Raw genomic sequence first — 26,353 nt, forward strand, 5'->3', positions numbered from 1 at the left:
CAGCAGGTCTAGAACCCACTGCCACAAAGATATCCCAGACCCTACAAAAAGTGGCAGATATAGAACCCATTGCTGAGTCAGTGACCCCTCAGACCCTACAAGAAGCAGCAGATCTAGAACCCATTGCCACGAAGACATCTCAGGACCTACAAGAAAAAGGAGATCTAGAGCCCATAGCTATGAAGACATTGCAGACCCTACAAGAAAGAGTAGACTTAGAACCCATTGCCATAATGACATCTCAGACCACACAAGAAGCAGTAGGCTTAGAACCCATTACTCTGAAATCTCAGACAGTACAAGAAACAGACTTAGGCCCCATTGCTGTGGCAGTGACTCCTCAGATCCTACAAGTAGATCTAGAACCCAGTGCTGTGATGTCTCAGCCATTACAAGAAGAAAACCTAGAACCTATTGCTGCAGCAGTGACCCCCCAGACTCCACAAGAAGACATGGGCTTCATGCTAGGCCTGACATCTATTGAAATGGGGAAGTTTCAGGCTGACAGGACCCAGGTAATACCAGAGACCCTCCCTGCCAGGGGGCAGGAAGAGGGAGAGAAACAAGAGTGCCCCCAGGATGAAGGAGAGCCATCTCTGGCTGAAGGGTTGGACTTGGGGGAGGGCCTTGTTGCCTGTTTCAGTACAGATGAGGAAGCTGAACCATTGTCCCTCCAGAGAGAAGCTCTGCCTGAGGCTTGGGAGCTGACAGATAACCAAGACGCTGAGAGGCAGGAGGGGCTAGTTGGTGAGGATGAAGGCTTGAACCATCTGGCTGAGCAAAGTTATGTAGTCATTTTCAAAAGCTCTGAGGATGCTCTGTCAAAGGATGTCAGTGGGGAAGGGTGTCCCCCTGTCTCCCTGGAGTGTTCCCTTCAGTGGCCTCCATGCCATCTGGAAGAGGAATCAGATTTGGAAAATGAGGGCCCTGTGGGTGAGAACAAGAGCGCAGGACAGCACTCAGCCTCTCCCACAAAGACTGACCTTGTGTTAGGGTCACTGGATGCTATCCAATCCTCTAAGGAGATTGGAACCCCAGGGCCCAGTTCTGGACCTAGTCTGGAACAAACAGATGTCCTGGGGAAGGAGTTACTGGGAGAGGCTGAATTTAATCTGGAGGAAAAGTGCCCAGAGAAGCCAGCTCAGAAGTCTTTACCTAGTGATGAAATCCCAGAACCCAGTGAAGCCCTTGAGCCTGTGCTCAGAACAAAGGAACGTTCCCCAGGGTCCCCAGTGTTGCCTGAGGACCCCCAGATAAAGGCTAGCTTGAGGTGGGACACTGAACAGGTGTCCTTCCTCAGGCCAGAAGAGGAGGTCCCCAGTTCTTCCTTCCCAGAGGATCTATCTGACCTCAACTTCCTGCTCAAGTCTGAAGAGACTTTGGTTTTTGCTCCTGTGCCTGCTGTGGGCACTGACAAGTCTCATGGCCCCAAACTTCTGATGGAGACAGTTCCTTCCTCTGTTTTGTCCTCAATTGACTGTTCCCTTGAAGAACCAAGAGGTCCCTCTGAAGAGAAGAGGACCCTGCCTCAGAGCTCCCTGGGCAAGAAGTCACCAAATCCAGCAGGTGGCCCAAATACCAAGTTAGGGAAATCACAGCCCAGTTCTGCTGCTCCTGTGCCTACCTTCAGGGAGGCCCAGAGCCCTTCTGCCCCTGTTATCCTAATGCCCAGCCCAGTGGCTCCCCAGTCCCCTTCCAGCCCAGAGACCTCAAGCAATAAGGGTCCCCCACTTCCGTTGGCCCAGAAGCAAGAAGGGGGTAGGGTGGAGGGAACAGTCTCTTCCTCAGCCCGAGCTGTCTCAGGGAACATGCCCCCATCAGCCTTGTGCCCATCAGACCTGGGCACAGTAGCAACGCGGAAAGCAGGATCTCCCCGGCACCGTTCCCCAAGGGGTCAAGTCCTAGTATCCCCCAGAACACCAACCTCAAAAGCAGTCCCCTATGCCAAAGACCAGGCCCCAGCAGGGTCTCCTGAGGTGATCTCAAACCCATGCTCTAGGGGGCTCTGGGCAGGGCAGGCTCCCCTGGGGGGGTCTGTACCTCAGGTGGTACCCAAGCCCCCCACTCCCAGCCAAGTGCCTCCAGGCCCTGCTCCTGGCCCAGGGCTCTGGGCCCCAACTCACTCTAGAGGGGGGCCTGCTGCTGCTCGGCTCGAGGAGTGCAGCCCTGGAGATGTGACCCCTCCACCAGGCCCCCGGCTGAGCAGAGAAGGTAATAGGGCTGAGGGTGTGGTAGGGCAGGAGTGAGGCTTGCTGGCAGCTGTGATGGGAATTGGCTGGGGATGGTATGGATGGAAGATGTGGAAGGGGAAAGGAAGGCTGAGGTTGGGCCCTCTTCTGGAGAGAGAGGCTCATGTCGGATTCCCTCTCCTGCCCTTCCATCCTCCACTGCCAACTCTCAGGTACTGATCGACCACCTCTCCAGGGCTCAGTGCAATCACAGTCAAGTTCCTCGAGTGAGGCAGACCCCCTTTCACGGTGTGCAGAGCTGGAGGAGCTACGACAAGCAGCTAGCATGGCCCTGCGCCCAGCCCCCGGAACTCTCCCCAATCACAGGGGTGAGTGACCTTTGGACTGCAGGCTCAAATGCCCCACAGGCCCCAGGCAGGGCCAGGGGGAGTGATGGACTATAATGACTGTCCCCTTTCTTATATTCTTCAAAGGGCTTTCACATCCCATTGTGAGACTCACAACTCTGTACATTGAGTCAAAAGGGCAAGAGGTGGTTATCACTTTAACAGATGAGGAACTAAGGCCCAGACCAGTAAAGCATCTTGTCTAAGGGAGTCAGAGCAGGGCTAGGACTAGACCACAGGTCTCCCAGCTGACCAGGGCTTCCTCTACTTGGAACAACAGGAAGCCATATTTTAGCTGTCTTGTGATCCTGTGCCCAGCCTCAGCCTGCCCCAAAGGAGCCCCAATTCTTTCTGTGGCTCCAGGTGGGACCCTTGCCCTCCCTTCCCACCAGTCAAGAGCCTGGGCTGGGCCCTCCCAAGCTCACTGGCAGTCTCCCTGCTGTTTGCGCCTGGGCCTTGAACTCTAGAGCCTGTCTGGGGACTACAGATCAGGGAAGGACATTGAGGTTGAAGAGGTGACCTCCTTCCTTAGAGCAGGGGTGGGGGTTCTTGCCCAGACTAGATCTAAGCAGTGATTCAGTTTTTTAATCTTTCTGACCCTCCCCCTTCATACCCCCAGCATCCCGAAATGATTCTGAGAGTAATGGGGAGTCTCTCCCTGAGTTGGAGGAGCCAGACAGTACGGAACCACGAACTGCACCACCTCAGGTATCCCCTCGCCTTTCCACTCTCACCACCTCTGGGGGAGAGTTTGCCCACCTTGAGAATGGTTCATTCTGTGTCCATGACTTGGATTTGGGAGAGATCCTAGAGAAATCCTCCTAGATGGTCCCTCTGACATTTCTCTTGCTTGATAGAGTAACTATAACAATTTAAATTATTTTTTATTGCTTTAAAGTTTACAAAGAGCTTTTCTTTTCAACTGCCCTTGGAAGTATACAACTCTGGCATTATCCCCATTTTACTTGAGAGTAAAACTTTGGTTTGGAGGGATTGTGATATTTGCCTAAAGTCATTGTAGGGAACAGCTGGTTAGAAAGGCTTAACATATTATCTTATTGGATTCTCACAGCAACCTTTCGAGGTGGGTACTAGTATTATTCCCTTTTTGTAGTTGAGGAAACCGAGGCAGACAGAAGTCAAGTGACTTGCTCAGGGTCACACAGCTAGTGTCTGCTGCAGGATTTGAACTCTGGTCTTCTAGACTCCCGGTCCAGTACTCTATTCACAGGAGCACCTTGCTAGTAAATATAAGAAGCAAGCTTCAAACCCAGGCTTTCTGACTCTGAGCTCCTTCTGGACAGGGACTCTCTCCTCTAACCTCCCCATGAAAAAACAAGACCAAGACAACCAGACTAGATAATGCACTACACTGGACACCCATACTAAATCTGACCCTTGTGTCTGAGGCCTGAAACAATTCAGGCAGTAGGTCTGGTGAAAATCAGGCAATAACCACTATGAAGGTAAGTTTCTTTTCTAAGCTTCCCTCTTCTATTCCCTGAGGGCTTCCCTTACTTGACAGGGAATTGGCCTCTGGACTCCTTGACCCTTCAGTGGCTCTGCACCCAGCCACCCCTTGACATTTTGTAGGCCTAGATGTCAGGAAGAGAGGTCGTACGTGTGCCCTGCACAATCAATCCAGTTCAGGCTCTGTACCATTCACAGGCACAGCTGGCCCATTCTGTGGGAAGTGGTGAAGAGACCATCAATAAAGCCAAGCAGAGCCGTAGCGAGAAGAAGGCTCGAAAGGTGAGCTGCCTCCAAGCAGAGGGGGTATGGGTGGGCTCTGGAGGCCCTAGGCTGGCGCAGCCCAGTGTGGCTGGGAGGGATCTGCCTCACCCACCAGGCTTGGCATTCCCATAAGCTCTAAGACCAGAGAACAAGGAAACGTCTTCTGCTAAATGGGGAAACTGATACCCAGAGAGGCCAGAGCTAGTTTGGTTGCCTTCTGGCCTAGGGCTCTTGTCAAGCAAATGACTCTTTTATGGACGGTGGTCAACATTTACTTGATGTTCCATAGAAATCAAACAAGAACCCCAAAATGGAAAGAAAATTCCTTCTCTTTCTTGGTTAATGACTGAGTCAAACAGCCTCCTTGGCTCCCACAAAGTGATTTTCTTCCTCCCTCAGGGGCAGAGGGGGTTGGGGTTGATTCGCCCTAAGTGTGGACAGGCTGTCAGACTGGGCCTGAGGTCATGCACTCACTCTTCATGTCCTCCACCTCACCAGGCCATGTCCAAGCTGGGCCTGCGGCAGATCCACGGAGTCACCCGGATCACCATTCGGAAGTCTAAGAACATTCTCTTTGTCATCTCCAAGCCGGATGTCTTCAAAAGTCCGGCTTCAGATATCTACATAGTCTTTGGGGAGGCTAAGGTCAGCCTGCTTGGGTCACTCACACTGGGGGATGGGCTGGAAAGTTGCTCTCATGCAGAAATGGGGGGAGGGGGGCCAGGCTGGAAGCCACAAAACTCAGTCCCTGGGCTAAGAGAGGCAGTATATTCTACCTGTGGGAGAATGGGGAATGTCTTTCTCACCTCCTTCCTTGCACACCTTCCGCCTCATCACTCCCTGTAGATTGAGGACCTATCCCAGCAAGTGCACAAGGCAGCAGCAGAGAAGTTTAAGGTACCGGCTGAACCCTCACCCATCATCACAGAGACAGTACCAGGCCTCAGCGTCCAGGAGGAGAGTGAAGAGGAGGAGGTGAGGGAGGGTTGGGTGGGGTCCCTGGGCTCAGGAATTCCATAGAGCCATTTAGAGGGTCTCTCCTTTCCTAAAGATGTGGGATCCAGTGGGTGGTTGTGTGTGGAGGTCCAGGAAGCCCCACTGCACATGGGTTCTAGCCTCTCCTGACTGCATGCCATCTCTTGATTCTTGCTTCTTGCCAGGTGGATGAGACGGGCCTGGAGGTGCGTGACATTGAGCTGGTGATGGCTCAGGCCAATGTGTCTCGAGCGAAGGCTGTCCGAGCTCTGAGACATAACAATAATGACATCGTCAATGCCATTATGGTGAGCATGGATCCAGGAGAGGCTGAGTACAGAGCTCATGCCATGGGGTAGCACCAAAAGTTTCTGCCCTTTTCTTCTTCCTTTTCTCTTCCTCATACCAGGCTTCCCACCTTCCATTAGATCCCACTGTTCCCCTCCTTCCTCCCCTGCCAAGTAGTTTCCAGAGGCAGCATGACAAGGGCCTTAGTTGAAGGTCCTAATGTGTCCTTTTGGAGGATTTTTTCCTCACTTAACCCCAGCAAGCTGTTACCTTCTCCTTGGTCCTATCTGCTCAGCAGAGCCGAAGGCAGCTGCTTTTCCCTTCAGGCTTGTTCTGGGGTGGGGTGGGGGAGAAAGGAGGGACCACTGCTTCATGAGCCTTCTAGCTCCCAGCCCTGATGTCTCTTTTTTGTCCCTTTCTTGTAGGAGCTGACCATGTAGCCACTGCCCTGCCCGGCCAGCTCCACCCCACTCCCTTTTGCCCCTGCATCCCTCAACTTAATGCTGCTCAATAAATCTGTATTCACTCCCCTTTGCTGTAGAATGGCTTTTACTTCACTACTCCCAGCTGGAGGAGATAGGTAGGGAGAGACTCAGCCCAGCAGCCTCTTCCCCAAGAATTTAAGTCTCGGAAGGGACCCTGGAGACCATCTAGTCCCACCCCCCTATTTTACAGAAGAGGAGGCTTCTTGAGAAGCTATGACTTGCTAAAGGAGACCTAGTAAAAAAGCTTAGATTCAAACCCAGGTCCCCTTGATTGCGGCCACCATCCTCTGCACTGACTTTAGTATGCAAAGGAACTGGAGACTGCCACCTGAGGATTTACTGAAGAAAGTGGGGGGAAGTTTAGACCAGAGGGGTAGCTAGGAGGAGGTGGGGTATGAGAATGTGTTAACGGGTCTTCTTTTGGAAGATGAAGATGCTTGCCTGCAGAGGGCTAAACTAGGCCCAGTGTTTGCAGTTGTGGCATCTCCCATCAGGGGTTTTGGGTTCTGAGGACTAAGGTCGTTTCCCTCTCTCCTTCCCTGAATTTGCACTAGATCTGTTTCCTCCCCTGTGAAGAGGGAACTGGGGTAGATAATATTTAAAGTTCCCTCCAACTCTAATCCCATAGGACAACTCACAATTCCTAGGAGAAACTCATTTTCCCCCAAGGCTGTCCAGGCAACTATCCCCAACCAGCCCCCAAACTGTTCCCCCTCCATCCTCGGTTGCCTCTAGGAGCACTCACTATGCTCAGAACAGAATTGGAAATCTAGCTCTCTTTACCCATTGACAGGGGTCAGGGTGGCTTCTGGTCTGGCTTCATAGAAATAGTCTAAACATCTTTTCTCCACCATCCTCCCTGCCTCAAGGAACAAAAAGGCTAGGAGACTTGGGTCTTAGTGGAGCTGATAATGGGAACAGCTGGAATCTCCTGGGACTGAGCTTCCTGAGGCAAGCTTTTAAGAAGAGGGCTCCAGCAGGGAGGGGGTGGAGGTGTCCCCCTCCCCCGACCCTCCCTGCCTTGGCAGTTACTAATGTTCTCCAGCTAATGTGCACTCAAAAGGTCATTTCCTTTAGTGCTGAGCTAAAGGCAGGAAGACAGCCTTCTGGCAGCATGGATTCACTTCAAAGTGGGGAAGACATCCTGGAGTTTCTGTCTGGATGTGACAAGTAGGGGCCTGCTCAGGGGTGATGGTGAGAATCTCTTTTTCTAGACCCTGAGGAAATAAGGCTATCCACTCACTGTACTGACTGACTATATGGCTAAAATTCTCATTTAAGAAAATCCACCAATTACAGTCAGGTTTTATAAAAGTTGTATGGATGGGGGAAGGGAAATGTGGCTTATATTTCCAATCAATGTAATATTTCAGCCCTTAAATTCAGTCTGTATTGAGGCTTCTAAAAGGCTGGGGTGGAGACAGAAGGCAGATGTGTTCTGGTGCAGTGCAGTCTAGCTGGAACCTGGGCCTCAGGACCCAAGTACAGCTGGAATATCTGCTGCCTCCTCTATTTCTTTTGACCACCCCCCTCCCAGGTTTTCTATCTCCCCACAAACCAATGGGGAAGGCTATTAGAACCTTTAACCTAGCTCAATCCTTGGTTCAGTAGGCAGTCAAAAAGATCAGCTGATAGGGAGTTCAACCCCCTCATCTTGCAGAGGAGAAAACCAAGACCCAGTGAAAATGTGGCCAGAGCAGTACCTAGTTAAACTGTGGCCAGCAGTAGCAGCCGAGATAATCTACCAGATGGCCTCCCTGGGAGGACATTTGGAGCAGTGATGGCTGCTTACTCACTAGAGTTTAAGTGTACTGTGTGAGCACCCTTTCAAGTCAGAGGTGGGTGACTACTGTGACAGATGCGGTTCAGAGCTAGGGAAGGTTTTTTTTTTTTTCTTTTTAGAGGTTGGGGGAAAGGAAGATAACAGTAGAAGGTTGTGAAGCCTGAGAACTGACAGCTCTTTGTCCTCTCTCCATCCAAGAAATCTGGGAATGACACCCTATTGGCTCACTCCAGAGACAGCTAAACTTTTTGGGAAGAGCAGAAAAAGCATTTGTTCTGGAGTCGCAGGAGAAATAAATGAGTTCTGGAAAAGGACCACAAACCTGGCACAGGGGCTTGCTATAGTAACGATGAGGGACTTTAATTATCTAGACATCTGCTGGAGCTCTGCCAAAAAGTAGAACCAATAATTTCTTGACTTATATTTATGATAATTTAATCCTTCAGTATGTAGAGGACTGAACAAGGGGAAATATATTCTGGAACTGATCCTTGCCAACAAGGTTCCTGTGGGCCTCATGAACTCCATTTTAGGATTTCTGATAGAGGAGATGCTAGGCAAAATCTGACCAACACTCTAGAATTTTGGAGAAGAGTGTGTGGCATAACCTAATATATACCCTAGATTTTGGGTGGCAAAATATGACCAACACTAGAATTTTGGAGAAGAAAGTGGGGCATAACCTAATATGTACCCTAGCTTTTGGGTAATCAGATTCAAAGGATTCAGAGAAGGGACAGGCAGGATTTCATGAATTAAAATTCTATAGGGAAAGTCAGTTCAGAAGGAATAGGACACTTTTAAGAATGAAACTGTTTAGACACAGAGAAATAATTCTGATGTGGAAGAAAAGGAGTGATCCATAGAGATGTGGCTGCACAAGGAACTCACCAACTGAGAGTCTACAAAGATATGTATGGCAGATTGGAGCCATAACATAAAGAAAAACGAATATTTAAGTCCTGTAAAAGTGTCAGGAGTGCTAAAGCTCAGGATGAGCTGAGGCTGGTAAGGAATACTAAAGACAATTTAAAGGGGCGGGGGGAGGGCTTATAAAAAGCTATCCTGGGGAAAAGAGGAGCCAAGAAGAGATAAGATTGTTGCCCAGAGTGGATGGTATAGCAGACAACAGAGAAGCTACACCAAAACTCTCACTTTGTTTCTCTTTTCTATGCCAAAGAGAATGATCTGGAAAGGACCAAACAAAAATAGTGAGTAGGAATTTTACCAAGGTTAAGTAGGGAGAGAGCAAGGGAACATACCCAGCTGCCTTTAATGAGCTCTTCACCAAGCCCAGATGAACTATATGCCATTAATCATAGCTAGCATCTATATAACACTTTAAGGTTTGAAAAGTATTTTACGAATAATATTGCTTTTATACTCACAATAACCCGAGGAGGGAAGTGCTATTTTCCCCATTTTACAGATGAGGGAACTGAGGCAGAGGTTAAATCTGGGTTACACAGCCACAGGTGTCTAAGGCTAGATTTGACTTTGGGTCTTCCTGACTGCAGGCCCAGACCTCTATCCCCTATCTAGCTGCATCTAGAGTGTAGAAAGATGTGACTGCTGAGATATAGTCAGTGACTTCAAAAGATCTTGGAGAATAGGAAGGTTAGGGTTAGACTGGAAAAGGGCAAATGTTTTCCTGATTTTCAAAATGAGGATCCTACAACTGATTCCTAGAAAAATTCTGCAACATATTCTAAACATCTAAGAAAAGAAACTGTGATCACATGGCTTCATCAAGAATTAGGCCACCCTCAATCTCTGGCCCCAAGAAAGTGTTGAGAAATGCACCCCCTTCCCTTCTTTGAAGAGTTGAGGGAGTATGGGTTTGGAACACTGTGTAAATTGTCACACTTAGTTGACAGGGTTAGTTTATCATACTGCTACCCTTATTCCCCCCTTTCTTTTTAATGGGATGGCTCACAGGAGAAGGGAGGGTGGAAGAATAAATCTGGATAAAGGAAGGTGAGAGAAAAATATCTTTTTAAAAAGAACATGCCACATGTGTCTATCTAATGTCATTTCCTTTTTTTTTCTGATAGTTTTATCAGGGTGATAGACAGGCGAGTGCTATATATATATATATATATATATATATATATATATATACACACACACACACACACACACACACACACACACATAATTTACTTAGTAGTGAGACATCACTGATACCAACTCACATGCTATTTCTGTGGAAAAGACAGAAAAATATGGGCCAGGTGAGCATATGTATGGTTAAGTGTATTTGCAACCATTTGAATGGCTAGTTGCATGTCAGTTTGGAAGGAGATTTCCAGGGTAATGTCCTGGAGAATTTGTACTTGGTCCTGTGCTCTTAAATGATTTTATTTCCCAATGTTTTGGATAAAGACATAGATGGCATGCTTATCCAATCAAAGCTAGGAAGGTTAGCTGACTCATAGGATGAGAGTCAGGGTCCTAAAAGATCTCACTAGGCTAGAACTTTGAGCTGAACCGAGTAAGATAAAATACATATAAAGCTGAACACTTGGGCTAAGAAAGTCAGCCTCAAAAGCAGGAGATGAGGGAGGTATGTCTAGATAATAGTTCATCTAAAGAAGACCCAGGAGTGTGAGTGGACTACAGACTTCACAAGAATCAAAAATGTGGTGCTGGTGCCAAGGGAGTGCAGGCTGCTTCTGGCTTCTTTAACAAGGGCCATCCATCACACCACACTCTGATCAGACCACCTCAGGAGGGCAGTGCTTTAGGAAGAATGACAAATCTGAGAGCATTGAGAAGAGTTGAAGGGAGCCTGTACTTTTTGCTATGTGATTTCCAGGGGAAGGAATTGGGGATGTTTAGCCTGGAGGAGTCATTTGGGGACAGGCAGTTATATTCAAGTACCTGAAGGTCTGTCTGTCATCTAATCAGTCCTGTTCTTCTTGACCCTCTTGACGTGGGAGGGGTTGAAAAGAGGCAAGCCTTGACTAGGTGAAAGAAGTGTTCTAATGGCTATCAAGAGATTAGGCTGCCTTGGGAAAGAGTAGGCTTCCATTATGGGAGGTCTTGAAATAAAGGCTGGAAAACATGTTTTGGGGGTATGGTTTAGAAGGGGTTCTTTCATGTTTATATGTTGTTTGGACTAGAAGGTTTCTGAGGCCCCTCTTCCAACTGAGTGTTTTCCCAGGTGTCCCTCAGAGGACTAAATTATGATCCCACGGCCCCTTAGCCTCTGCTGAGCCTTTTTGCTTCCTTTGACCAAAGTCCGGATCAGGAGCCTAACTGGACCTACTGGCCTTGAGTCCTACTAAGCTTTGGAAGTGGGATAGGTCAGGACAGGGGAGGGTGAGGGGAAAAGGAACTAGCACTCATTAAGCGCCCTTTGTGTGGCCATGCTGCCATCCCGGAGGAGCACAAGTCTAAAGGGAGCATTTTGGCATGTCTGTAGCTAGGCTGTATTGATAAGCTGTATGGGTTCTCCTGGGCCAGAACCATGCTAAGACCCTTACTAATGTAATCTTCTGCCTAGGTTTCTAAGGCAGCTAGCTCTTTTAGCTCTTTCTTACCAACAGGGTGGGGAAGCATGGCACATACAGTAAAAAGAATGCTAGCTCTGGACACAAGATGGCTTGGGCCCGTTCTGGCTCTTCTGCTCCCTTCTTGCCATGGTCCTGAGAACTGAGCTGGCTTGTTTCTCAAATGAGGGGGCCAGACTGAAAGGATTCTGAGGAATGCTACAGTTTTAGACCGATGACCTCCATGCAAAGACCCAGGGACCGCTTCTTGGACCAAAGCAGTGTTATGGGACTTCAGGAAAAGAAGCAAGGCTAGGCTGGGTGCTGGAATATATTTACCTGTAACAAATACTCCATACAGAAAGCATACATACAAAACCGCGTACAGATGAGGTGAGGAACATCATGTCATACATACAGCTGCCCCCACCTCCCACAACCCCACACAAAAGCTTGAGGACATTTTTCATGGCTCAGGTGACTGTGTCAGGGGCCAAAGTCCTCTCAGCCCCACTAGCATGAAGCCCACCTGGGGAGACTGAAGTGCTTTCAAACTCTAGGGCCCTAATTTGTTCCCATTCCCAGAAGCCCATAGGGCAAATTACCTTTGTATATAAATCTAGAGACCATATAAAAAATAAAGGCATCTCTCCCATCCAATCCCCACCCCCCCACCCCACCCTCTTCACTCCCCAGGCAAAGAAATGGGGACAAATTTCAGTTTCAGAAACTGACCAAGTCCTGGACAAGGCTGGGCTGGGGAAGGACATGGTGGTGGGGAGAGAGGAAGACAAGTATTCAAATAGCCCAGTACCCAGAGAACTTTGTTTCCAGTGACCCAACAACTCATGGCCACTGATACAAAAATACTGCAGCTCAGCACATATGAAAATGGCTACAGGTCTAACAGGCAAGTCCCTGAAGTCGATTCTGGAAAATCATCCCCAACCTGTCATGGCCTGAACTCTGTCAGCCGAGTGTACACTAATTCCAGTGCGGTGACGTCAAAGGCACTAACAATTCTAATGGCCAAAGTTCTGGGGAAGCCCCTAGCAAGCGGGGCTTTTGGTGGAGATCCACCAGGGATACAGGTGCCCTCATTTATACCATTACTCCAAGTAATCAATGAACCCACAAGTGCGTATCAAGCATCTACCATGTGACCAGCACTATGCTAGGTGCTATAAACTTCATGTGTTAATCCGATTCCTGTGAATTGTATCCTGCTTTAAACGCACCGGGGAAGCTTGCTAGTAGAGGAATCCTCTCTAAAGTGAACAGCCATGCTCTAATTTATTCATTATGTCAAACTGCTTAAAGCAGGAGAGCCAAAGTCTAGCTTTACCTGGAGCCTTTGGGGGGGAGTAGATTCTCGGCCTGCCTCCCTTCCTGCTTTCAATCCCATTCCCTCCCCATTCCCTTTGTATTTCAGTGCCCTAGGAGGGCATTGCATATCCATGGTCAATTAAGGCTAAGCTCACCTCTCTGTTAAGAGCTATTAGCCTTGCTCTGGGCAGAAGGGACTGTCTCCTTGCCCATTATTCTGTATGACAGAAACAACTGATCGCTATCAGTCAACCAGGGGCTCTGGTCTGGCTAGAGGATCCTAGGTAGTGGCGTGTTCGGAGCTCATGGTGCCTCCTTGCTGGCAACTGTAAAGAACAGAATTAAATACTCCACTCACAGGAAAGAACACTTGCCACTGCCCCCACACCCTGACCCCCAAAGCCTTGAGGTGTATAATACAGAAAAGGACAGATAAAACAGTGCAATGGCACCCCTAGGGAGCCATGCTGGCATCTCTGGAGAGCACAAGTCTTAGAGGGAGCTTCTGGGGGCATTTGTTGCTACTCTGTATTCTTCCTCCCCAAATGGAGGAAGGGCTTTGGGATTTTAAAACTCTAGCTCAGGCAACGATGAACCTGAGTAAGGGTGGAGTTAGGGTGTTCCTATCTGGCCTAGAGAGAATTGACATCTCCAGGGTCCAAGACATTTCCAGAAAGATTAGGTAGTTCGATGAATTATGATTCCTCCTCTCTCCTCCCTTTCACTTCTCCCACTCCTCCAGACCTGACCCCTCTCTTCTAAACCTCTGGGTACCATTACTACTTTTCCCTGTGGAAGTGGAGTTCCTGGATCAGTGCCAGGTACCACTGAAACTGACAACTAGCCAGTCATAGCTCCAGATAGGAAGTCAGTGGCGATGCATAGATGAATTGGGGTTGAAATGTACAGCCCCCACCAAGGTAAAGCTCTCAAGTTAAGTCTAGATTTCTTATTTATCTACCTTCTGGGTAAAATTTACCTGAGAACTACCAGAGGGACTGAGATGATAGGCAGAGATGCTTTCCATTTTGGGGAATGCTGAAGCTCAAGGCTGAATAGGAAGTGGTTGAGGGGAATGAGTTAGCACATATCTATGACAGAGTTCTCATTAATCCTATCCCAACTTCCAAACAGAAGGAAGAGGAAGGAGCAGAAATGAAATCCACACTGCCTACAGCCCTACCTTGGCTTAGCTTTTGAGACTCAGTACCTGGCATGATGACCCCCAAGAAGAATGAACCTCATCTTGGGCCAGTTTTCTTTTGGTGTGTCTGAGAACCCAGGATCCAAGGTGCATGGAGGGAGATGGTGTGATGAAGTAGAAATAATGCTGGATCTGGGCTCAGCAGTCCTGGGCCTGAATTTAGTCTCTAGCTACTTAATGACTAGGTAACTTTGGATAAGTCTAACTTCTCTGGTCCTCATTTTACAAATAAGAAGTCTGGATTAGGTGACCTTTAAAGCCCCTTCCAGCTGTAAATCTATGATCCTATGTCCAGGAATGCTAATTCAAAAGGTAAAGGTTTGGGCTAGGGATTTGTTGGGTGTTAGTTTTTGCTAAGTTCAGAAAGACAAAGAAATTTCCCATCTAAGCAGATATAGTAATGAAGCACAATGGTAGAAACCACGGCCCTCTTTCTTAGCTAACTTACATACACAAAGGTCACAGATGGCCGGCCAAGTCAGTGTATTGTGACCGGCCTCTCCGGTGCTCGGTAACACATAGGTATATCTGCATAAGTGAGAGAGGGGGTAGGGTCGGTAGAGATAGGGGAAGGCCAGGGAAAGCCTAAATGAGAACAAAAGCAGGAGAATGAGACAGATGAAGAAGGAATGTGGTGAAGTCATGGTGAGGAAATACATGGAAGAAAGCAAGGGAAAATGAGACTGAGACTCTAGACTGAACCTTTCTGGGAAAGCATCAGAGGAGACTGATACACACTAACAGTGTCACCCCAGAATGAAAAGGAGAGCTATGACTGTCCCTTAGCAAAACGTTGGGAAGCTTCATCTAAAAGGAGTAAAAAATATTACCCTAGTATAAATTAAGGAATAGGCTTAAACGCCAAGAGGACAGCAAGTCCCATGACCCTGGGAAGGCTGGCTTCCCAAGCCAGTATCAGTATGGCATACGGATTAAAAAAATAAGTGTATTTATAAGAGCATATTTACACTACATGTACATTATATTATATACCTCATGCAAAGGTAAAGCCTCCCAGGTAACTGAACATGATTTGGTCTTCCATTTATCACTATCTCTTCTCCCTCAGAGAATCCTGACCATCTGATGCTGTAGGACTGCCACTATCTCACCCTCAGTTCTAAGAAGGAAAACCCAGAACAAGCCAGACATGGGGAGCTCCTTTGGGTTGAGAGGAGAGTCCCCCTCTCCCCTCCCCATCCACTTCAGGAAGCAGCAGGGTGTCCATGGAACTGCTATGCTGGCGAAGGCAACAGAGACTACCCAACAAAGTCAAACTCGCCCTCTCCTGGCCCCACTCTGGCTTGTCATACCTGACCTAGGCCCTACTCTCCAGGAATAGGTTTCTCTTAGGCATACCTAAATGGGACCAGGATAGTCTCAGTGAACAGAGCTAGCAGCACTCTCCCCTCTTTGGTCCATCAGATCTTATCTGGGCTGTGGACTGATGGGGGCAGAAGCCAGTGAAAACTCCCCAGTGCCATACTCCAGATAGCCCAGTCAACTTCTGTAGTGTCCCTGGGCAACCATTTACAATGGGAAATGCCTACCACCTAAAATGTACTTCTCTCAGCACACACAACCTCCCCAATTAGACTAGAAATGTGTCTGACAACAAGAGATTTAAATTATTCACATTGTGATAAACTTCATTTTTCAAAAAAGGTCTCTGAGAGTTACAACAGGAACATCATGTGCAAAACTGTCAACTGTCCAGGGGAAGTGAAATGAGCCACCTCTTCACAAAGTCGGCTCCTTTCCCCGTCCTTCTGCCACACCCTGGCTGACACACTGCTACCCAGGAACTTTCTGGGTAGAGGATGGGAGTGAGGAACGTGGACAGTCTGGACAATTGCAAAGCTCTCCTATATTCCTGGCACCCAATACCACTCCTCCTCTTATAACACATTCATTTCTTCACAGTAGAAGGATCCTAGCTCACCCATACTATCTGATGACACCATCCTGCTTCCTACCACCAAGGAAGGAAACAAGGGGTTCAACATGATGGCTGGTCCCCTAGAACCTTTTCTGAGGAAGGACTGGGACGACAGCTACGGGAGAGGGTGAGCCAGAAGGAGGGGAAGGCCCCTTTTGGGCCTTCCCTCCTCCAGGCTTTTTCCTCATGAAGAGTCCTGGTCCATGCTGCAGCCAAGCGCCTCAATGTCATTGCTGATATCAGAGATCATGCGGTCCCATTCATCTCCTTCTGACGGGGCAGACTGGTCGTCTGAGCTGCCTGCGGCGCCATTCCCATTGGTGGTCGAGTTGGACGTGGTGCTCATTGCCCGCCGGTACCTTCCAAAACTGTCAGTGATGATGCCCCGGCCATCCTTTACTCCAATTGTCTCCAGAAAGTTCTCAAAATGTTGGTTGTCTTTTTCTGGGATGAAAGGCCTCAGACCTGGCAGAGAATGGACAGAATGAAGTGGGGGGGAGATGGGAAGGATCACAACCACTGATGCTACAGAACTTCTATCCCAGAGGAACTATTCCATCTCTTGCACTATAAGGGAAAGATGCACTCAGGGAGGGATGAACACTGAGAAAGGACTGTAAGCATTGGAACAGGAATGGAAATTAAACTCCATTACCTAGGGCTCACGGCTTAGGGGAAGGAGAGGATGTGATATTAGTGCTTCTGCAGGAATGCAGATCTCATAGTTTTAGAGTTGGAAGGTTACCTAGTCTAACGAACTCATTTTATAGATGATGAAACTAAGACCCAGAGAGGGGAAGATCAGGCCCAAAGTCAGGCCACACAAGCAAAAGGCAAAGAGCCAAGTCTCCTTTAATTTAGCAACATCGAAGGGTATTTGTGAAGTCCTCCCTCCAAAGCACTCACTAATTGCTACTTCTATCTATATAACCCTTTATGATTTACAAAGACCTTTCCTTATAAAAGTCTAGTGAGGTAGGCAGTCCAAGGGTTAGTATCCTCATTTTACAGACAAGGCAACTGAGGCTCAAAGAAAGGTAGGGCCTTGCCCAGTCACATAGCTAGTAGGTGTTAGAGCTGGGATCTGAACTCAGGACTCGACTCTCAGTCCACTACTTTCCAGTACATTGTGCCTTTTTTTGATAGATTAGCATATTTGCTTATGGATATAGGGACCCATGGATAGAGGATCTGGGGTCAGTAGCCCAAACCCTTCCATTACTGCAAAAAATCAAACCTGGCTATAGAAGATAGGGCTTCCAGTCAACATAGTCCTAATAATTCCTGGCATCTTGATAAAGCTGATCCTTATTTTATGGACTAGTAACTAAAGGCCCACAGAAGGGGTCACTCTGATCTGTGGTCTTTGAGTCTAACCCAGTTCTCTGCTGACTCTAAGCCCTCCCGCCTTCCTGGGGCTGCTCTGTATTTTCTCCACTCTTCCCTCTCCCACAATAGCCTAGGTTGAGGTGGTCTCTGTCAAAGATGCTAAACCCTGTGTGAGGAGGGAAAGGCAGTGAAGAAGGGAGCTGGCTGCTTTGGCAGTCACCCTAGCCCTGTCACTGCCCCACAGCCCTACCCTTGACCTGTGGTTTGTGACATGTTGCTCAGAAAAAGAGCAGGTAGGGGCGGCTAGGTGACACAGCGAATAAAGCACCGACCCTGGAGTCAGGAGGACCTGAGTTCAAATGTGACCTCAGACACTTAACACAAAAACTAGCCATGTGACCTTGGGCAAGTCACTTAACCCCGACTGCCTTCCAAAAAGCAAAAAAAAAAAAAAAAGAAATAGAGCAGGGAGTGAATTGCACACACCCATGGCTATAAGGCTTCTGGGTCCCCTCTATTCCACAATTCATTGAGCAAGGACACAGAAAGATTCTCAGAGACAATAATCCCTTTTCCAAGGTGGTCTGCTACAGTGTATTAATACTGGTGAAGTGTTCCGCCAATATGCAATATGGCATGACATCTGCAAAGGTGAGGTTCTGGCCTGATTAAATACTTTACTTTTAGGGTTCAAGTTATAGTTCCACAGTGTTTCTATTGTATTGGGGAACAAGAGCTCCCCCTGATGGTTAAAACAGTACCTTGACTAAGCTGAGTGTCATTCATTAGGGATACCACTGATTACAGTTCTACCTTTAAACAGTAGATAGTTCCCATACAGCTGAGTAAAAATCAAAATGTGAAAAGTGAATAAAATTTAAATGCACCAAGGAAGGCTGCTTTTAGTAGGAACACTTAATAAATATGAAACACTAGCAAAGCCCATTTCAGCTCCATTTATGTGTCAGGTCAAGGTGCCCTGATTTCTCAGCCCAGGTCTGTTTCTTCATTACCAACTCCCTTCTGAGGGCTGACTTCCCTGGGAGGGTCTAGTTTTTCACTTTCTATAGAAATTAGGGTTAGATGTATCTCTTTGGCCTTCCTGGACACTCCTGGGAATTTAATTCAAGAGCTATTTATTATGCCTACTATGTGTTCAGGCAAGTGTTAAGTATTTAGGGAGAAGGGAGGTGACCTCAAGAAGCTCAAAATCTCAGTGACTCATAAGAAATAGAGAATACAAAATGTATAACTGAGAAGGTACAAATTACAAATGCTGAGATTTCCAAGAAAGAAGTTCTTAACATGGGCCAGAGTAGTTGGAGAAGGCTTCTGGGAGGAGGGGTGACTTGATCTTGATAAAAGTCAAAAGGCTTAAGTGTGGAGATCCAATCCTATTAGCAGGTATCATTGGAAACACCCTGGATGTCTGCCAGAGGATATGGTGAAGGGAACCTTAGATGCCAATCAAATATAGGATTAGGTATTGCTTAGACTAGAGATGGGAGAAAGAGTTCTAGTGCCCCCCTTACCTTGATACCTGGTAGAAAACTGATTGAAAGCACAAAGCATGGGAGTTCATGGGGACTGCTTTGCTGACTGGAACCATGCTCTGGTTTGGGGAGATCCCTGAGGCTTGTTTATGGTTGGTTGCTAGATTAACCTGGTCCTGAAGCCTTCTGGTCGCGCATGTGGCCTTGTGTCCAGGCTTCTTTCCCCTCTTCTTTGCTACCCCTGAGACCCTTTCCCCTGAGTCTGAGGCTAATGATCAGCTGCTGCCTCACTCTGCAGATTTTGGGATACCAGAGGTCCACGTCTCTGTGTGGATTCAGGCAGACATGTCAGCAGTAACACTCCCATGCTCCACAGAACTTGGGGGGATGTGCTTTCCATTGCTGCAGACAACAGCCCCCCCAGGAATCTGCGGCCTATTTTGTGAGACACAATGATTACCAGTGGTTAACTTCTGGTGATGACCTTGCTCAGCTTAGCAAGGCAGGTTCTTGGGACTAGAGTCCCTCTGCAAGACGGTTCCAGCTCATCTCCATTTCACAGGTAAGGAAACTATGGAGTTAAGTGACCAAGACAAGGCTATCCAGTTAGCAGGTGGTAGGCCTGGGACTCAAGCCTAAGACTCCACATGTGGAGCCATGCTTCTTATTCCCATTGAAAGACAACAATCTCTAAATGCCGAAAAATACCAACAAATAACAGGACTGATTTGATTGTAAATTAACTCCATAGTGGTATTATTGGCGAGGCACTCATATCTGAAGCTGGCATTTTGTCTTGATAATATTCCTTGAGCCAATCAGTAGAAAGAACAGACTGAGAGTTCTAGGATGCAGATTCCAAACCTAACTCAGAAAAAGATGGGCTCTGTGACCTCCTGCCAATCACCAATGTCTCAGAGCCTCAGTTTCCTCATCTACATTGTTAAACATCTGCCCTGAGCCCCTCCTAGAGGGGTTCTTCAGACTGAATGAAAGAGTATGTGTGAAAGTACTTTGGAAAGTTAAAAGTGTTAGCATCTTTTTTTTTTTAAGGCGGCTAAGTTTGGGAGGAGGATACATTGGCAAGTCCATGGAGGATAGACTGCCATTGTTTTCACCCATTCTAAAGACAACTTGCCCCACACAAAGGATGTTCCAAACATTTCTTAAGCCTATCTACAGGGACCCTTGACCTGTAGAAGGGATTCAACCCCAATCAGCCAAGACTGGTTGGTAAGAGATTGGCTCAGGATCACAATCTCCAGGCCCCCAGAGAAGCTTCCTCTTTCCAACCTCTGAAGATTCTTTCATGAATAGCTGAGGCTGAAAAATTCATCATTCAATGGCCAAACTTCTTGTTTCTTTGAAAAAGGCTAGGCAGACCCATGGAACAAACCCGCTATTGCTACATGTATATTAAAAGCCTTTCCAGCTCACCTAGCAATAGGAACTTCCTGCTGTCTCCATAAAGTTGCCGCAGGTTGATGCAAAATTCATGAATGGAGGCCCCATTTCGGTACTCATGCAGCAGCATGGCGAACTGCTGGATCTCCTGGGATGACAGCTTGGTTCTCAGCTGCCAAGAGAGCACAGCCAAAGAAAGACCAGTGCCATTAATCATCACTAAAGGGAAGCACCACCTCCCTTACAACCACACCTGTGACTGCCCAATGAAATGCCCCTGGAACACCTTGCCAACACACAACTAGGGCTAAGTCAGAGAGTCTGGAAATGAAGGAGGACTTTTGTCAAGAGCATTATGGAGCAGAGAAAAGACACCCTAAGTGTGATGTCCCTCAGGTCCTGAATACCTTTTATCCCTGAGGAAGTGCTGGGCCCATGGGCCAGAGCCTCAGAATGTATCAGATATGACCCCAATTTCCCTCTTCCTTTTTCCTCACCTCATAACTGCTATTTGGAAACTGCACCCAAAGAGGAACCACAAGAAAATGTGTCACTGCGAGATCAGGACAAAACATGGAGATAAGGGGGCAAAATCTCTCAGACTTGGCCCAACTGCTAAACACATGCTTTTTCATTCATTCATGTAACTGCAAAATTGACTTGAGCATGAGTTACCTATGCTGTTCCTAAAGGACCTCTCCTTTTCTGGTAGGGGATGGTGCCAATCTCTCTAGCCCCTCACAGCTTCCCTGGCTAAGCAAGTAGGACCCTTAGGAGAGGACCTTGCTTCCCAGGCAAGTTGGAGGAGAACACTAGAGACTTGGCTTCCCATGTGAGTGAATCATTTTGTAGGAGGAACAATGAGAATGGCCAGTTATTTCATTAGAAAAATGGTGAGACCCCACACAAGTCAGATGAAATGAGTTTGGGGTTATTTGCTAACAGAAACTAGTTCACCGAATCATAGGAGCATAGATATAGATCAGGAGAAGAAGCCCTGCATTTCAGAGATGAGGAAGCTAAGATCTAGGAAGAATGCTCCCCAAGGTCACACAGGGAATAAGGAGGAGAAATTAATGGATAAGCTGGGTATCATTACTAATTCCCAACAGAGTGTTTTTGTATCCACTGCTATGCCCCCTTAATCTTATATCAAAACAAACATGATTTTACATTCTTAGCTCCTGCTTTTGATGCCTGCATTACATGTCTTTGAAAGAAGAAATCTTTCAAGGTCAGCTTTTCTTACAGAGTGCTGAAAGAATAAAGAAGTAAAGTGATAGTTGGAGAAGGGGTGTGACAAGCCGTCCACCAAGCCCATGGAGGCCAGCTTATTCAAATCCTCAAATAAAAGTGAATACCCACCACAAGGCCTCAGACCTCCCCGGTCAAAAACAGATAGATGGGTCTGCTAAGACCAGCCTTACAAATGAAATGCCAAAATGCAACCAGTCCATATAGTTCCCTCTCCCCCACTCCTCCAATAACATACTATTTCTCATTAGTCTGGTAGTAAAATGAATGAAATGAGAAGTTTGGGGTATGACTTGGTACAGGCCCTAAGTCAGGAATTATTTTTAACTCTACATTAAACAGGGATGAGGACCTTGCTTCAGCTGTGGCAGGGCAGTGGGATTCAGAATAAAGCCTTCTTTTGTTCACTGTTCTTTCTAGCTAATTGATTCTACTTTTCATTAACTCTATTTCGCTACCCTTCAAGTTACCACTCTTCTCTTCTATCTTCTACTTCCTGACCCCAGCTGTGAATGGTCTGTTCTTCCAGGAGGCAATGCTCTGCTGCCCAACAATGCCAACCAGCCACAACGTTCCTCTGTGAGGAAGCTCTGCATCCTTAAGGGGTCAGCCATAGTTCTTGGGCAATAATACCCCACCCTAAACCTTGGCCCCTATGCCTTGGGAGACAAGGCCAATGAGAGCCAGGTAAAGTTTCCTTTAAACACCCCCAACGTTTACTTTGACTACATCTTCTATCTGAACCCCAGGGTGACAAAGCATTAGTAATGCTTCCTTGGCTCTTTGGGGAGGAGGACTTGGCAGGGAAGGAGGACAGGCACACCGTCATCATGTAATCCTGCAGGAGTTCCGAGGCTGTGGTGCTCAGCTCACTCTCGCTGACAGTTTTGATGTGAGGAGACGGCTGTGTAAAGGAAGAGGATGAGGTGCCACCTGTATCCGGCAACTTCAAAAACAAGCTGAAACAGTAAGGATATAAATATGTGAGCATGGTCTGGTGTTTAATGAGCTGATTAAACTCAACAAACATTTATTAAAGTCCTTTGTAAGGCCCCGTGCAGGTACTTCAGATAGAAACATGAAAAAAGTTTCTGCCCTGGAGGGCTTACAATTAGGTAAGGAAAGATAAGCTATGCATATTCCTGAGTATGAATGCAGAAAGAAGTAAGCAGGCTGCTTTGAGCCTTGAAGGAAGAATAGGTCTCACCAGACAGAGATGCAGGAGTTTATTGCCAGCATGGGAGAATGGCCTGTGTGAATGTACTGAGGCATAAGAAGGCAAGGGTGAGGCTGTGTGAGAGCAGGCTATCGGGCACAGCTGGAACACATGATGTATGAAGGAGAGCAGAGTGAAAATAAAATGGGAGTCATTCTGGGACAGCCTTAAACTCCAGGAAAAGAGTCTGTCTCTTCTCGGGGGGCAATGTGGAACTTGTGTAATAAGAGGACTACCTTGGAAGCCAAGTCTTTGCTCTATGTCCACACTTTGCCACCCATGCCCTCACCATAGGGCTGGAGCCACCAGCCCATGCAGGTCCTCACCACCTCCTGCCTCTAACCCATCCTCTAAACAGCTGCCAAAACTCCCTAAAACACAAACAGATCTGACCATGCCAGTCCTTACTCAGAAACATTCAGGAGCTCCCCACTGTCTAAGAGACAAAACACAAACATCTCTGGCCTGGCACTTAATGCCCTCCACAATCTGGCTCCACTTACCTTTTTACACATTTCATCCTACTACCTTTCATAAACTCTTTATGTTCCAATTAAAATGGACAATTAGCTATTTCCCTAACTCTACCCTCCATCTTCTGCCTATGTACATAAGCTATTCCCCACACCTGGAATACATTCCCTCCTTGTCTCTGCCTCCCAGAATTCTTGTCTTCTTTCAAGGTGAAGCTCTGGCATCACCTCTTCCATGAAGCCTTCTTGTACTGTCCCAGTTGTTACTGTTCTCTTTCTTCTTGATTTACCTTGAATTATAATTATTTGCATAAAGGCAAACACACACTTCCTCCCCCAGAAGTCTGCAAACTTCCTGAAGGAAGGGCCTGTTTTATTTTTGTCACCAATGCCTTGCATACAGTCAGTGGTTAATAAATGTTTGTTGAATTAAACTGAAGAATGGATTAGAATGGAAAGAGTGGAGATAAGACCAGGGAAGAGAGGTACTGAAAGCCCGAGTCAGAGTTGCAGCAGTGTGAGTGGAGAAAAGGGGATGAATGTGATATTTTGTGAACATAAGATTAATAGAGCACTTGGCAACTGACTGGATGTGGGGAACATGAGGGAAGAGTCAAAGATGACGGATTTTGCACCTGAGAGAATAGGGGAAAAGTATTAAATGCACAGGGAAGTTGGGAGGAGGGGCAGGTCTTGAACATAAGATGATGAACTCAGTTTTGGATGTGTATTGAGCTTGAGGTGCTGCTGGGACATGTAAATAGACGTGTCCAGCAGGCAGGTGGAAAGGTAAACATGAAGGCATGGGCTTCATGGGTAAACATGGGCTGACTGCCACACCACAAACCAGTCAATCATTCCATGGCACGCTGGTTATTTGTATCAACCCACAGGGCCCCTCTTTCAGGGTGAACCTGATACTTATGAATTGCTTCCTTGGCTTCAGAAAGTGTTTGAATGAATTTATGCAACAGAGACAGAAGCAGCTTTGTGATATGCCTAACTGTTAAGGACGATAACAGGGAAGACAACTATGCTGTCTTCAATTAAGAACATTCCTGGCTGAACAACCCATAGTGCTAACCCAGGATGGCAATTCTAATGTATCTTAGATACAGACATGAATGTGAACATCAGATGGGGGAGAAGGTAATCTTGCTCTTGGAAACAGTTAAGAATATATATGCGGGGTGGCGAGGTGGTGCAGTGAATAGGAGCACCGGCCCTGGAGTCAGGAGGACCTGAGTTCAAATCCGGCCTCAGACACTTGACACAAAAACTAGCCGTGTGACCTTGGGCAAATCACTTAACCCCAATTACCCTCCAAAAAGCCAAAAAAAAAAAAAAAAGAATATATATATATATACTAATGACAGTAGATCAGTAATGGCATCTTTGAAAATGAAAGATAGCACGTGATGTAGACTGTTAGTTAAATTCTCCCCACACTCATTCAACCAATGATGTATCAGGAGAATGTATGGAAAAGTAAGAAGATTTTAGACAGTTCCCATTTGGATGGAAATGAGGAGATGGTCATCATTGCGAGATGTATCACTTCTTTTTTTTTTTTGGTGCTTTTTGGAGGGCAATTTGGGGTTAAGTGACTTGCCCAAGGTCACACGGTTAGTTTTTGTGTTAAGTGTCTGAGGCCGAATTTGAACTCAGGTCCTCCTGACTCCAGGGCCGTTGCTCTATTCACTGAGCCCAAGAGCTAGTTTAGCCACATCTACTAGAGGATTTGGGGCAAAATATCTACTCACAAAGGGTTTGCTTCACTGTCATAGGCTTCTTTCATGTCCACTTTCGTAGAAGAGTCATCTGCAAGAAAGGTGGGGGTAGACTTTTAAAGAAAGGTGTTGAGTCCCTATTTTTCAAGTAGTCACTAAGTTCCAGATGAGTGCTGGAGTGCTTAGCCTTATGCTAAGGAGATACAATAGGAAAGATAAAAGACACTTCAGTGCCACATCTTTGGGGTCTCTCCTGACTCCTTCCCCTCCTTCCCTGTCCTCCCCCTCTTCATACTAACTTGACTCTATTGACCTATGCACATGGCATGTCTGTCCCACTCACTGGACTATAAGCAACAAGCTTCTTGATGGAAGGCTTTGTTTCATTTTTGGCCTGCAGATCCTGGATCTAGCACACAGCTTGACCCGATGTCAACAAATATTTACTGTCTACTATGTAGAAGACACTCTATCAGGCTCTGTGGAGAATACAAAGATGTCTAGGTAGGGAGATGACCAGGTCTGACCACATCACTGCTTTACTCAACAAACCTCTAGGATCAAATATACCATTCTCCTATTTGGTGTTCAAGATACTTCACAACCTGACCCAAACCCACAATTTCAGCCCTAATCATTTATAAGAAATTTTTTTTTTAAAAAACATTTTGAGTTCCAAAATCTCCTTTCCTACAGCCCCTCCGCCAACCACTGAAAAGGCAAGCAATATACCAATTATTCATGTGAAGTCATGCAAACATATTTGTATATCAGTCATGTTGCCAAAAAAAGATCAAGAAAAATAAAGTGAAAAAAGTATGTTTCAATCTGCACTCAGAGTTCATTAATTCTCTCTCTGAAAATGGATTCCATTTTTCATCATGTGTCCTTTGGAATTATCTTGGATCATTTTATTTATTAGAGTAGCTAAGTCTTTCCCAGTTGATCATGGTTACAATGCTGCTGTTATTGTGTACAATGTTCTCCTGGTTCTGTTCATTTCACTTTGCATCAATTAAAATAAGTCTTCTTGGGTTTTTCTGAAACCATTCTCTTTACCATTTCTTATAGCACAACAGTATTCGATCACAATTACATACCACAACTTATTTAGCCATTCCCCAATTAACGGGTATTCCCTCAGTCTCCAATTCTTTGCTACTACAAAAAGAGCCTCTATAAATATTTTTGCACATATATGTCCTTTCCCTTTTCCTTTGCTCCCTTTGGGATACAGACCAAGTAGCGGTGTTGCTGGGTCACAGGGTCTGCACAGTTTTATAGCTCTTTGAGTGTAGCTCCAAATTGTTCTCCAGAATGACTGGACCAGTTCACAACTCCACCAGCACTTCCAGTCTTATAAAATACTCTTCTTCATATGCTTATTGTTCCTCCTACCTTCCATACCTAGAATGTGCTCCCTCCTTACTTCTACCTGTTAGAATCTCTAGTTTCCCTTAAGACGTAGCTGAAATGCCACTTTCTACAAGAAGTCTTTGCTAAGTCCCCCACAGCTTCCAGTGCCCTCCCTTTCAAAATCACCTTCCATCTATTTCAAATGTATTTTATATGTGAACACGTTGTCCCACTTGACAAAATATAAGCTGTGTGAAGGCAGGGACTCTCACTTTTGTACTTGTATCCTCAACAT

At 46.7% G+C, this 26,353-nt stretch overlaps 2 protein-coding genes across 2 annotated transcripts in view; one reads left to right on the forward strand and one right to left on the reverse strand.

Moving 5' to 3' along the window:
- The window catches only part of NACAD (NAC alpha domain containing), a 16,423-nt gene extending 10,292 nt beyond the window's left edge, over positions 1-6,131 (forward strand). The window contains 8 exon segments of the mRNA XM_069095475.1: positions 1-2,211; positions 2,402-2,557; positions 3,195-3,283; positions 4,244-4,327; positions 4,808-4,954; positions 5,156-5,284; positions 5,470-5,592; positions 5,998-6,131. The exon segment at positions 1-2,211 is cut by the window's left edge and continues 11 nt beyond it. Of these exon segments, the coding sequence (XP_068951576.1) occupies positions 1-2,211; positions 2,402-2,557; positions 3,195-3,283; positions 4,244-4,327; positions 4,808-4,954; positions 5,156-5,284; positions 5,470-5,592; positions 5,998-6,012 (2,954 nt within the window). The 3' untranslated portion in view covers positions 6,013-6,131.
- A 5,521-nt stretch (positions 6,132-11,652) lies between these two features.
- The window catches only part of CCM2 (CCM2 scaffold protein), a 129,369-nt gene continuing 114,668 nt past the window's right edge, over positions 11,653-26,353 (reverse strand). Inside the window, exons 7-10 of the mRNA XM_069095476.1 lie at positions 24,736-24,793; positions 22,107-22,242; positions 20,063-20,201; positions 11,653-16,268 (exon numbers count right to left, since the gene is read on the reverse strand). Coding sequence (XP_068951577.1) covers positions 15,988-16,268; positions 20,063-20,201; positions 22,107-22,242; positions 24,736-24,793 — 614 coding nt within the window. The 3' untranslated portion in view covers positions 11,653-15,987. The remainder of the gene's footprint in view (positions 16,269-20,062; positions 20,202-22,106; positions 22,243-24,735; positions 24,794-26,353) is intronic.

This window comes from Petaurus breviceps, unplaced genomic scaffold, assembly GCF_028583685.1.
Source record: "Petaurus breviceps papuanus isolate PSGF00001 unplaced genomic scaffold, PetGlider_PUasm1.0 227, whole genome shotgun sequence".
NCBI classification, from domain to species: Eukaryota; Metazoa; Chordata; class Mammalia; order Diprotodontia; family Petauridae; genus Petaurus; species Petaurus breviceps.